At 31.7% G+C, this 14,172-nt stretch overlaps 3 protein-coding genes across 3 annotated transcripts; 1 reads left to right on the top strand and 2 right to left on the bottom strand.

Annotated features, from left to right (window-relative positions):
- The first annotated feature begins 1 nt into the window (after window position 1).
- On the top strand, window positions 2-1,085 carry veli (L27 and PDZ_signaling domain-containing protein veli). The gene is made up of 2 exons (XM_047060584.2): window positions 2-219; window positions 291-1,085. Exons 1-2 carry the CDS (start codon window positions 122-124, stop codon window positions 796-798), a joined length of 606 nt encoding a protein of 201 aa, XP_046916540.1. The 5' UTR covers window positions 2-121; the 3' UTR covers window positions 799-1,085.
- Window positions 873-2,217, bottom strand: LOC124496992 (LETM1 domain-containing protein 1). The gene is made up of 2 exons (XM_047060576.2): window positions 1,196-2,217; window positions 873-1,120 (listed from the first exon to the last, which is right to left on the bottom strand). Exons 1-2 carry the CDS (start codon window positions 2,067-2,069, stop codon window positions 1,038-1,040), a joined length of 957 nt encoding a protein of 318 aa, XP_046916532.2. The 5' UTR covers window positions 2,070-2,217; the 3' UTR covers window positions 873-1,037.
- Window positions 2,218-2,308: 91 nt separating this feature from the next.
- Window positions 2,309-13,880, bottom strand: Nf1 (neurofibromin 1). Its single transcript, XM_047060556.2, has 7 exons — window positions 12,100-13,880; window positions 11,839-12,018; window positions 10,712-11,764; window positions 3,594-10,487; window positions 3,421-3,521; window positions 3,220-3,359; window positions 2,309-3,148 (listed from the first exon to the last, which is right to left on the bottom strand). Exons 1-7 carry the CDS (start codon window positions 12,307-12,309, stop codon window positions 2,571-2,573), a joined length of 9,156 nt encoding a protein of 3,051 aa, XP_046916512.2. The 5' UTR covers window positions 12,310-13,880; the 3' UTR covers window positions 2,309-2,570.
- Window positions 13,881-14,172: the final 292 nt, after the last annotated feature.

The raw sequence follows: 14,172 nt of genomic DNA, 5'->3' as shown, positions 1-14,172 counted from the left end.
ATGGCCCAAACATTCCTGACAGAATTAATTCTGAGTCTCGGGGGTGTTTTGTTTTGTTGTTTTTCTTTTTTTTGTTGTGAATTTCGTTGCAATATATATCCACAGTTTTATTAATCAAACAATGGCTTCGGATCGTTTAAATCTGGAAAATGATGTTAAAAAAGCTTGTGAATTGATTGATAAATTACAAAAAGTAGAATATAATGCTTGGCTTTCAAGGTTTGTCATTTATTTTTTTTTCATTATTTACCTGTTTATTTGATTGAATTTTTTTTAAATTATTATTCTAGCAATTCATCATTGGAAAAATTGGTTACATTAAAAAAAATATTTGAAAGTGATTTTTTCAATGCTGTACGTGAAGTTTATGAACGTGTATATGAAACGGTTGATATAACCGGTAGTCCAGATATACGAGCTTCAGCAACAGCCAAAGCAACTATTGCCGTATTTGCTGCATCCGAAGGTCATGCACATCCAAGAATTGTTGAACTGCCAAAAACCGATGAAGGACTAGGTTTCAACGTAATGGGTGGCCGTGAACAGAATACACCTATTTATATATCACGTATTATACCGGATGGTGTTGCCGATCGTCATGGTGGCCTAAAACGTGGTGATCAACTTATATCTGTGAATGGTGTTAATGTTGAAAATGAATCACATGAAAAAGTTGTCGAATTATTAAAATCAGCTATCGATAAAGTAACATTAGTGGTACGATATTCACCAAAAGTATTGGAAGAAATGGAAATGCGTTTCGATAAACAACGTATGCGACATCGTAAATTTAAATGAAAATCTACCAATTCATTCGATCAATGTTCGATATTTTTGTAATGTTGTCCACTACCATTCACCATACACACACATTCCATTATTGTATTCAATTTTATTATCTGAAATTCTAATAACTATATATTATATTATTAATTAATTTACATGAATTTAACCGGATGGAAGAGAAAAAATTTACAATCACTTTTACAATTTTTTTTTTTTTTTGCTAAATTATTTCATTTTCACCATGTTTGTTATTATGAATAAATCAAACGCCAATTTGATGGATGATTATAGGCTAAAAATAATGGTGTATGTAACAACAATGAAATGGTACGATCTGTGTGTGTGTGTGGGAGTGAATGAAGTTTTTTTTTATTAGTTTTTTTTTCATTTTAAATCAAAATGGACATACCGTCAACATTCTTTGATATTTGTTGCCATTGTCGAAGCCAATCAAACATTTCTTGTTGTGTTAGATTTATAGGATTCAAACCACGTATAAAACAAGCTTGTCGTAATTGTTCAAATGATAATTCATTATCGAATAAATGATGATCCATTGATTGAATGAATGTTATATGTTGAAAAAGACGACGACGTTTAAAAAGAAATATTCGCCGTAGACCATGTGTACGACAAAGATGGACTAGATGTTGTTGTGACAGTGCACGAAGACCAAATGGTTGTTCAATGAATAATGGTTTCAATTGAACAATATCATCGACATTTGGATGTGTACCACTGCCAAGACGTGTGAAAACATATCGACATTTTTCTCTGGTATATGGTGATTCAATTGAATCAAGACGTTTTTGTAAGCTTCGAAATAATGGCCGATAATGATATAATTTACGACGATGATCATCGATAGCAAATTTTGTTCGTTGTTGAATTGTCCAATAATGTGAGGATAATAATTGTTTCGGAAACATAAACGCTAATGGTATGCTAACATATTGTGCTAATGGTAAAGCCGTGATCACTAGAAATGGTGTCATTTTTCGAATATCTTTGGGTGTTTTCATATAGCACATCAATTCATTATAGGTCAAATCTTTAACCGATTTATCGATGGCCAAATCTTTTGATATTCGCATATAATCAAAAACATCACCAGAAAATTCTTTGGTACCTACCGTAAACATTTGTAACATTCGATAGGTTGATGGAAAATTTGTCAACATTAAACGTTCATAACGATCGATTAATAGACGAATCTTGGCAAGTAAATAACGTTTAAAACCGCTTAACGGTTTAATCACAGATGGTTGTGGTAATTTTGACATGATTTTATAACTATAAACAATTGATCCAATTGGAGCGAGAAAATTTTTTCAAAAAAAAAAAAAAAAAAATGATTGCATCACAGTCATAAATCTTTTGCAGATGATTCGATTTGTGTACATCAAGATTGGCCAATGGATGCTGCCATCTATCTTACAATATAATCAACATCAATTCATTCGAATTTATGATGAGAAAAAAAAATTACGAACATATCGATTAAATAATAAAAAAAAACAAATTTCATATATCAACAACATGTCTTCACATTTAATGATGATCCGATCAAATCGGTTGTTTAAAAAAAAATTGGAATATGTAATTTAAGAAAAAAAATATATATAGAACCATAGTTGCTTATAATAATAATAATAATAATAACGAGAAAAAAAATAACAAAAATAACAACAATAACAATGAGAAATGGCATTATTCGTCGTTTTGAATAATAATAATAATAAAAAATTCGAATTAACTACATAATAATGAATGATGAATGATGATTATCGTTTACCCAATGGATTCGATTTATTAAATTTTAAACTATTCTGTGGTGATAATACATTTGTTAATGATGTTGATGATGAATTATGCTTAATTATTGATGATGATGATGTTTGTGATGGTGGTGGTTGTGATTCTTTACGATCTTTATTCATGGATAAATTATTAAATGAATTAGCTGTTGCAAGCATTTCTTTTGTTGCTACAACAGCAGCAGCTGTTGTCGTAGTCGACGTTGAACTTGTATTCGTTGTTGTGGATGTGTTGGTAGTATTATTATTATCACAAATATTATTATTTGGCTGATGATGATGATTATTATTTTGATGATAATCTTTTTCATTCGGTGGTGTAACCGATAATATCGATGAACTTAGATTCATTGTTGAAGTTAAACTTAATGTACTTGAATATTCACTCATATATTCATTATTGATATCATTTTCATTTTCATCAACAGTAAGACAAGTTTCAACCATTGCCTCTAAACAATTGACAAACAATTCAGCATTGTCTAAATTTGATTCGGATTTTAAAAATGGTCCAGCAAATCTCCATAGGCCCCCGAAGCCAAATGCTAAGAAAAAAACAAAAAAAAAAAATTTTTGAAAAATTCAAAGGGAAAAAACATTTGCATTGGAAACAAACTTTGTAAACAATGTGATTGTTGTTGTGGTTCTTCATTACACAGTACCATATTATGTATTATACATTGTACAGCACTCAATATAACTTTATCATGACATAATGATAGTACGCTTGTAATTTTTGAATCCAATAATGAATGTCTATAAAATAAAAGAAAAGAATTTCAGTCTAGAATTTTCATTTTCTGCAAAAAAATCTTACATCACAGGAAAAACTTTTGGAAAAACCACTGATGCTTCAGCCAAATATTCATATAATGTACGCATTTCAGATTCATCCGTTGTGTTTCGTACCAATGTTGCCTATTTATTTGAAGAGAAAAAAATTTTTTTTTTTTGAATAAAAAAATTCTTAAAAATCAACTACACACTTACCAGAATGGTTAGAATTAGTGCCTGATTTTGAAAATCAATCAATACATCTGGATCAAGCAAAATGTTATTCTCATTCGAAACGGATAATCGTGATTTTCGATTCGTTTGTTTTGGATCATGTTTTGAATGATGATGATGATGATGATGAATATCAACCAAATGATGATGATGTTTATGATGATCATGATTCGATGATGATGATGATTTTTGTTGTTGTTCCGGTGAATCTTTTAACGATTGTTCATCGAATAGATTATTATTGTCAAATAATTCACCATTTTTCGAATTATTAGCAATTTTTGGTGATGGCATTGAACTACTACGTTGTGTACGAAATAATGGTCGATATACAGATGATGTTAATGATTCACTATCTAAACTTTTCCAATGTTTATCATCCACATCTAATGATGATGTACAATTAGAATTGATTGATGAATTTGGTGATACAGATGAATGTAATACGGTAGCAGCAATATGATTTGAAAGATTTGGTTTCAATTGTGTTTTAATTACTTTATTATTAGTTCCGGTTGTTGTTGTTGTTGTAGCACCAGCAACAGCAGAATTAGCACCAGAAGTAACAGTAGTAGTAGTTACGGTAGTAGTCGTTGCATTTCCGGTTGATTGTTGATTTGTATAAAAAGTGGCCGTAGTAGTAGCAATATTTGAATCAATCGATTTTTGCCTTATACTTGTCGGTGTATTTGGATTCGATGATGATATCGATGATGTCGTTGTATAATATTGTTGATGTGTTTGAGCAAACATTACTTTATGTGGTTGTGTTATATAACTACTTAATGGTAGATTCATTAATGTTGATGGTGATGACAATGGACTTGGTGCTAATGTTTGCTGTATGGTCATCATAGTGGCCGGTGATGATGATGATGATGATGATGAAATATTTAATAATTTTGTATTAGAACCACCGCTGCCAGCACCGTTAACATTTGATGATTGTGTGTGTGGTGGATTATGTGTTGTTTGATTTTGTTGTATTTCATTGGTTGTTGGATAATTTTTCGACGATGTACGATCCAAAATCATACGGGTAACACGATGTCGAAGATGTACTCTACTTTGAACTTCTTCGGATACAGGTAATAATGCAGCTAAATATGGTACCGATTCAAGATTAACTTCAAATTTATCACGTTTATGTGGTTTAGCAACAATCTCTAGTAACATATTCAATATACGTGTTGTACGTGATACAGTTGTCGGGGTTGGATGACGAAAACCTTTTATCAGATGTCCAACTAATGCACAATGAAAATTTGATTTAAAACTTAAACCAACTGAATGATCTAATTGTTTGAAATGCCATTCTAGTGGTTCACGTGTTGCCATCATTACAGATTTCAATGTATTCAATTCAAATGTTGTTGATGAATCCAATGTATGTAGATTTTGTTCAAGTAATGCTAAACCAGATGCATATAATGATATTTCATCTAATTGTAATACGGAAATTGATATCCAAAATAATGCACGATGTATATGTGAATCAGGATTAAGTAATGGTTGTAATCGTGTTAAACACATTATAATCGATTCAATTAGTTGAAGATCTTGAAATGATTCTAATGCTTTCACTAGGATACGTAATAGACCAAGAATTTCTTTATCGGTCGTAAATTTTGATATACAACCCAATACAATAATGGAACGTGGTTGTAAAGCCGGATTATATCTGAATGCAAATGATCGGGACATTTCAGTCCACCGTTGTAGCCAATCACAACCAGGTATATTTTTCATACAAGCTTCCATTATTTCCAACAATGCATCGGTAATTGTTTCCAATGAATTCAATGGTAAACGATCATAATTTTCATTCATAGTAGCAATAGCACGATCCTGTGTCAGATTATTATAATGACGATCAGTACAATAATGACGATTATAATTCAATGTTGGATGTGTACGAAATGCAGTAACAGCCGCTGATTTAACATCACTAATGCCAAATAATAAATAAAATTTTGGCAAACTAAATTCATCCAAACTTAGTCTTAAAACACGTTGTGTTTCACCACTGAATGATGGTTTTGTACAAGTACACAATGAATGAATAATATTGATGACTAAACCATGAATGGATGCACGTAATGAAATTGGTCCAATATGAACTAATAATGTGACAATATGAAATAAATATGGCAAATGATTGGCAACATCCAGACAATTATTGAATGATAACATTAATAGATAACGACCTAGAATGGCAATATCATCCCACATAAGATGTTGTTCCAATGTTGATGTTGGTGATGTACAGGTTTTTTCGATTACCCGACATAATCGACTTATTACTTTCATTGCCACTAGTTGTACATTTGATGATGCCAATGCAACAGCTGTATCAGCCATAATTTCTGCCTGTGAACTACCAAGACCACCGGTTACAGATCGTTTCAAAAAGCTATCCAATGTTAAATCCAACAGATCCGAAATCTGTCCAATATTACCCCATATTTTGGCTTGTATTGATGGATACATTTCTACTTCTTCAATAGTCAATGTAATCAATTTATCCAATATGGTTGCAACACGTTGTCGTTTATTATCATCGGTTTGTTTACAGAATCTTGTCAGATTCGGTAACCATGGTGTCATATATTCAAGACAAAGATGTTTCAGTTCGATGTTTGATGAACGAAAACCTTGAATACATTCTTCAAGAAATTCTAATGTTAAATGTGATGCATTCATGGCCAATTTTTCACTAATTTGTTTGATGAAAATTGTATTATTCGATGGTATACAAAGACCAGCTGTTTCAAGAAGTTGACCTTCAATTTTCAAATCAAATGTACCGGTCAATGCACAAAGAAGATTATAGGCAGCTGTACGAAGATTTGGATCAGCGCTGCCAAGATTTAAAAGAGCCATATTAAGTAATGTACCAGGTACATCTTTTGGTCGTATTTTCGTATGAACCGTTACAGAATCTGGTTGTGATAATTCCCATCTTGTTCGTATGTGGATGATAGCCTGTACGATACTATCACAATCATTATGTATGAATGATAATGGACCACTTTCATTTGCAATGGTCAATGTAAATTGATTATCATCCACCAGACAAACTTCTTCAATTTCTGATGCATAATAAACATCATTTAAATAAACGGGAATACCCAAAACTTTTGTTTTTTCAGCCGATGTAATCTGTATGGCTGTTGGACCAACTTTTATCGATACTTTTGTATCTTTATGTGATAATTTTAATGCATTATTAAATACTTTAAGATCTTCTTCCAATGATAATGTAGCACCAGGTAATCGTTGTTGTTCAATATCAATATATTCACTTAATTTTTGTGCACTTTCAACAAAAATTAATTTACGACTACCTTTCAATGGTACCAATAGACGATCATGATATTTAGAATATTCACGTACCCAGCTATTACAATTATAAATATAGGTGGCGACAATTTTTTCATACGCAATTTCTGGCAATACAACAAACCATTTTTGTAGAAATTCTGTCCTATAACGATGATCAGCACAAGTATGTGTGAAATCGATGACCAATTCAAATGGTTTATGACAGAATGGTTTCAATGTCAATATAACATGATAGATCAATAGATCACCATTGGTTTCACCAATTTTATATCTACGTGCAATATAATAGAAAACTGGATTACCGGCTTTTGATGTACCAGCATGATAGAATATATTCAATGATTTTATCGATTTAAATTCATCTTTTTCATGCATATTATGTTTAGCCATTATTTCTTCGAATTTTGTTGATGTCATTTCCATTGAATTCCATTGTGATTCACTTATTGTTTTATGTTCAGGTGGTCCAAGATATGCTAACAATGTAGCCATTTTATCGAATGGCCTACGGCCCATTGCTTTATTATCACGTGAACTGGATAGATAATCACCAATTTTTTCCTGATGATTCCATAACAATCGATGTAATGCATGGACATTTGCATCACTAATAAATGATATATTATGATTAGCTTGATATTCGACTATTTCCACTTCGGATGCAATCTGATAAATCCATCGTTTACCGGCATCAAAATTTGTTCGAAGAAAATCATTAAAACATAACATATGTTGTTCTTTACTAAATTCCACGTGGTTAGCAATGTTTTGCAGAATTTTCGATACAAGCATTAGACCACGTTTAATTTTTGGCGCTGGTTGTTTTTCAATAATGCCCAATTCAAATGGTGACACTATTGCTGGATTAATGAACCGCAGAAATACCACCGTACCAACAGCGCTGATATTATGTGGAAAATTTGGAAATCGTTTATTGAGAACTTGATATAAACAATGGCAAATTAATTTCAATTGTGATGGAAATTTTTCCGCTGATGAAATGATTGCATTGAATATTTTCTGTGTTAATGCCATCAAATTGTTACGATTAGTTTCAACATTATCATTATCATCGAATCGTGCTGAATCTACTTCATAACTAGTGTTTGGTGCTGAATCCAACAACGGTTTTATCAATGGTTCAAGAAGATTTTTTAAATATGAACTACCATAGATTTTAAAACAAAATGCCATTATCTTGCTACCAAGACTATTACCACGAAACAATGTGGTCATACAATCGGATACTTCAACTTCTTTGTAGAACATATTCCACAATAATGATGATAACATATGTTTAGCATCGAATAATGTAACAAATACACGTGCCAATTCATCCATTTGTGGTGTGACAACCACTGTGGCTAATGCCATTGCAATGGGCAATTCACCTTTCTCGCCAATCATTGTTACCAGCTGAACTAATTGTTCATAACGATCGGCCAATACTGTTTCGGCTAACATATCGAATTCGGTACCTTGTTGAAGAATTTTTGTCAACACTTCCATAAATGCTGCACGTGTTTGTAGATCTTTATGATAACCAAGACCAATGGAATGCATTAGGCCAGAATCAATATTGGCACTCAATAAATTGGACATTGCCTGTATTGTATATGTTCGTAATTCACTCAATTTTGTTGATGTTGATGATTGAAAACGTGCTGCAGCAACAGTACAACGTGTTGCTTCACCAGAATTATTTGAAACAGTATCTTCAGTGGATAATACTTCACTACATTCATTGAGTAGATTCATAAATAGGCTAAAATATTTAAGAAAAAGTTGTGATTTTGCTTCCATTAAATCACCACGATCAGATTCTTCTGGTTGCAATGGTAAACCACGTAATAATGCCGCAACAGCTTGCATACAAGATTGATCTAAATCACGTAATAATGATGTTAAATCCGTATAAACTGTTGGCTGCATTTGATGTGAATTGCCCATAACCCAATCGGTTAAATATTCAACAAGTTTATTACGAAATTTCATTTCTTGTCTAAATGACAGATCATCACGACGTGCCATCATTGCTTCAACTAATTGACAGACTTTATTCTTGATATGTATATGATGATTATTATTTGAATCTAAATGGCGAACATAACGTACAATGGCCAACATTATATGTTCAATACTTGTTGTTTGTCCAAGATTTTCTGTTGTATGTTCAGATTTATTTTCAAATATTGATTTCATTATAAATATGATATGTTCGATGAATTGTGTATTCGTATCGGTTAATTGTACTTGGCCATTTGAATCGAAAAATTTTTCAATCAATATTTTTATCTGATCAAACAATATTGGATATAACATTGGTGACATTTCATGTGCCAACAAATCTTTCACATGTTTCTGTATTTGTGTACCAAATTTTTCATTATGACAAACAAGTAATTTCAATACGACACCAACAAATTGAGTGACTGGACAATATTGTAATGAATCATGACAGTTTGGTAGCACAAGATTTTTCTTGTTTGTATCAGCAATAATATTCATGGCAAATGATGATGATTTATTGGCAGATTTTTTAAAACAAACACCACCCAATGCACACAAGAATCCGGTCATATTGGCCCATTCATTAATTTGATCTTCTAGTTCATGTTCAGTGCTTTGATGTGATGCACGACGTTTGGAAACATTACGATGCAAACCATCCGATTGTTCAGAATCACCGAGTTTACTTTTTGGATAACTAACCAGAAATTTTGTTGTTGAATCCCAATTCAGGAATGAATCTTCCCATGCTTGTGAACAGCCTTGTGTACAATTTTCAATTTTACGCAACAATGCCATAATTCGTTTCTGTAATGCAGCACGACCAGTAGTAAGAATTGTACTTGCATTTGTTAATTCAAGATATACATGATAATTTGGCAATGAATACGTATCGGTTAAATCATCTTGGCCACAACGAATATCGGCTTCTTCGGTTAACAAAGCAAAACAAGACATGGCCACCAATACACATTCAATATCAATAGACCATAAATAGATGAATAGAACGACTTCAAGTTTTATATGTGCCTGTTTACAAATAGCCACATGACTGCCAATATTTGCATAATCTTTATGTCGTAATAGGAAATAATTTCGTTGTTTCAATATATCACGTAACCATTTCAATATTTCTGTATAATTAACGATTTGATGTTGTATTAATTTTTGTGATATTGAAAACAATACTTGTGATGATACATCCCAAAATGTATTGATCGGTGCTTCTGGATTCCATAATTCAATATTTTCAGGTCGATGTAGAACAAGTAATGCTTCCATTGCTTCTTGTGCAATATCAGGCATCGATGGTTGATGTACTAACGACACCAGTCCATTGATCAATTCAAGTGTATTACTTTGTATTTCATGGCCAGCTTTGCCTTGATTATTTAACATTAGTATAGGATTCACACGTATCAGGCGAACCATCCATAATAAAAGATTTTTAAAATTTAAACCTTCTTCCGATGATTTATCTTTGAATTTTAATGTTGTTACTTTTTCTTTCAATGTGAAACTCTAAATTTTGAGAGCAAACAAACAAATAAAAAAAAATAAAATTTAAAAATGAACAAACAAACAAACAAACAAAAAAAAACAACAACAAACCTGACAAAGCTAAGTTTTAGTGAAAAGAGAAAGTTAGAAAAAAGTAGAAAGAAAGGGTAAAAAAAAGGAAACAGAAAAAAACAATTAGCCATACCAAATGGGAAGAGAAAGAAATGGATCTGGAAAATTCATACCTGTATCATTCGTAATGGTGTATGTGAAATACATCCTTGTGTTGCTTTTATCAATGTTTCTGTAAACATAAAACGTAATTCTGGTGCTTTATTATAGATGATATCAATTTTTGGCCACCATGATAATCGTGGTTGAACAATGATGCGAAACAATGAACAAACCAATACATAATGATACATTGATGGACAATTTGGATTCAGGCAAACTTTCAATGCTTCATTATTATGCGGTGTTATACGGAATATTGAAACAAAACATTCAATCATCAATTCAACATCGTTATAAAGATTTGATGGGCTACGTATCAATGGTTTCGTGTTGAATAATAATAATTTCAAATCATTAATAACGGATTGTACCAATGTAAACATAACATTATTGCTATCCAATATGTTTATATATGTTGATGCTTTACATAATTTTACACATGTAATAGCAGCTGCTTCGGTCAATTGTTTACTGGAACTATGTGGTACTAATGATTTTTTAACATTTTCAATAAAATTTCTTTTCCTTTGATGTCGTGATGAAAATGGTGCACCACTATCGGCATTAACAATTTCTTCCAATATTTTTGGACATAGTAACAATAATAGGATTTGTAATGGCCAAACAAAATTTTTACGTTTATTATTATTTTCAGCATATGAATCCAAATGTTCAAATAATTTATCGCAACAATCACTTAGTTCTTCATTTGGCCGACATTGATATTCCATAAATTCCTGTGGATATGTTTCAATCCAATTCCATATAGCTTTTTCAACATTATTCAACAGTATATAGTGGGCATTCTTTTTCAATGAACGAAATTTTAAATTAATTTCCAATAATAATTTCAATAAACGATTTATATCAACATTAATATATTGTATTAATTCAATATCGATAAAATCCATATTTTCTTCCGATGTATTTGATAATTCTTGTAATCGTGCCGATATACGGCTAAAAACGGCATTAAAATTATTTAAACTAAGTGAAAATAGTACTTTGGATGCTAAAACTTTTAATTGTGCTGCCATTATATTATCATTGGATGATTCAATAAACTATTTTGGATAATAAATAAATAAAGATTATATGAAAATGGAATTTTATTTTTTTGTTGAAAAAATTCACTTACATGACAGATTTCTTTCAATAATGCTTTAACATTCATTGTTTCATCATAACGTGTTGTTTCTTTTGGCTGTATGCTAAGACATTTTTCCAATGTATCCAATAATAATAATTGAGATTCATAGAAATTTCTTTCAAATTCTGGCTGTATTGGACCATGGATTTGAGATCTTTGTGAAATGAACTAGTGATGATAGAAAAGAAAACAAAAATTCAATTAAAATTCGAATCATAAATGAATGAATGAAAAGAAAAAAACATTTACCATTTCATTTACAGTATGTAATGTTTTAGTTAAACCAGAAATAACTAATGAAAATTTTGTCTTTGAAATCTGTATCAATGTTTCTTTAATTTGTTCAACATTTACACGTGTTTGACTGGTCTGTGGACCACTACGATATGGTAATTGTTCTTCAAATCGTGATAACAGGGATGTAACCCATTCGACTGGTTTTTGATTGGCCATTATCATTAAACAATGGAACGATTTTCCACCGGTGAAAAAAAATATGAAAATTAAATACACACAAAAAAAATAAAGTTGAAAAGAGGAAAAAATCACACAAATCAGATCAGATCATGAAATGGAAATCATCATCATCATCAATTTGATGACAGATGTTGTTGAATATTTCAAAAAATTAAGAATCTTGTTGTGTTGATATTTGAATCAATGGAAATCATCATTGTGTTGGCCACCATCACAAGAAACGATAAACAATTCTTCATGAAATCAGTGATCAATGATTAATAATAAAAATGAGATGATGATGTTGATGATGACAGAAAGAATCACTTTATCACTCTCTCTCTCTCTCTCTCTTTATTCAATTCTATATACTAAAATGCTTTTAAATGCATCGAAATGTGTAGGCGACAGAAAAATGAATAAGTGGGGAAAAATTTACAAAAAGACTTCGCTTTCGTTTCACAATCAAAATTTATATAGAAAATTAACACCGGGTTAAGCGGCATTTTACGGTATACATTGAAAATTGAAAAAAAATGGCCCTACTGGCCAATGCTGTCAGTGTTGGCTCGAAGCGTCTGATTACTACGGCTATTGGTAGTAGATATATGTGACAGCATCGATTTGCATGGAAATTCACCATAGAAGATTCAGATTCGAATGTTGTCGTTTTGTTGTTGTTGTTCAATGTAAAACGGTGGCTTTTTTTTCTCTCTCGGTATGAATATGATAATTATTTATCTTCGGAAGTAAAAAAAATGGTCACACATCATCAGAACCAGAATCTATCAATATGGACCGCTACCAATATACCGCCATCAATATTTTTCTGGTCCGTTTCGATTTTCTTCGATCTTCTATATATATTTGGCTTGCGTAAAACACAGTTTTTTTGAGGGGGGAACTTGAAAAAACCAGAATCACTAGAAAATGAACAATAAGTTGAAATTTGTCGTTTTGTTTGCTCTTCACACACACACACACACACAAACAGAATCCTTCAGCAACATCAACAAAAAAACAACCAAAATGAAAAAAAATAACAACGACCAAATGATTTAGAATGATGAATGGAATAGAAAACTACCATTCAACAATCATCATCATCATCACCACAACCACAACCAACACCACTAGCACTAAGAAAAGAAAGAAAGAAAGAACCGAAACAAAACAAAAAAACCCGAAATGAAAAAAAAATTTGGCAGTAGCACACAATGATCGCTGGTCGTCGAACGACAATAACAACAACAACAACAACAACGACGACGACGACGACGACAGATGATTTTTTTTTACCACCAATATATCAATGGTGTGTGTGTGTATGTGAAGAATCTTCACTCTCTCTCTCTCTGTGTTTCGTTATTGTTCTTCTACTTTTTTTTACCAAAAAATTCATGATGAATGTGTGTGTGTGTGTGTGTATATATAGAGGATATATAATAAAGACAGACACCTACTATTCTCCCAAATTTCCCTAGTACTACAACATTCCATTGGGTATAATTATTGGGTTGCTGCTCTCCTACTGCTGCTTTATTTTTTTCCGATTTTTTTTTGTTTTGTTAAGAAATTTGTGAACCAGAGGAATGTTTTTTTTTTTACTATTTTCTTTGGGACACGACCCTAGCTAAAGTAGTAGTAGTAGCGGAACATGAAACCTGGTGGAGTGTGTGATTTGCATTTGATGAATAGCTTGCAAGTCCCTAGGGGGGGCCCATCGACGATGACAACAGTTGTCGTGGGTTTTTTTTTCATTCATAATTTTTTTCCATTTTTTTTTTTTGGTTATTTCTGCGCGCGCAAAATTGTTTTTCCTGTCCAAGTAAGTGGTGATCCAACAACAACAGATGGTGGTATTGT

This window comes from Dermatophagoides farinae, chromosome 7, assembly GCF_024713945.1.
Source record: "Dermatophagoides farinae isolate YC_2012a chromosome 7, ASM2471394v1, whole genome shotgun sequence".
In the NCBI taxonomy this organism is placed as follows: domain Eukaryota; kingdom Metazoa; phylum Arthropoda; class Arachnida; order Sarcoptiformes; family Pyroglyphidae; genus Dermatophagoides; species Dermatophagoides farinae.
Note: the sequence above shows the minus strand (reverse complement) of the source record. Positions and strands in the feature narration are given on the sequence as shown.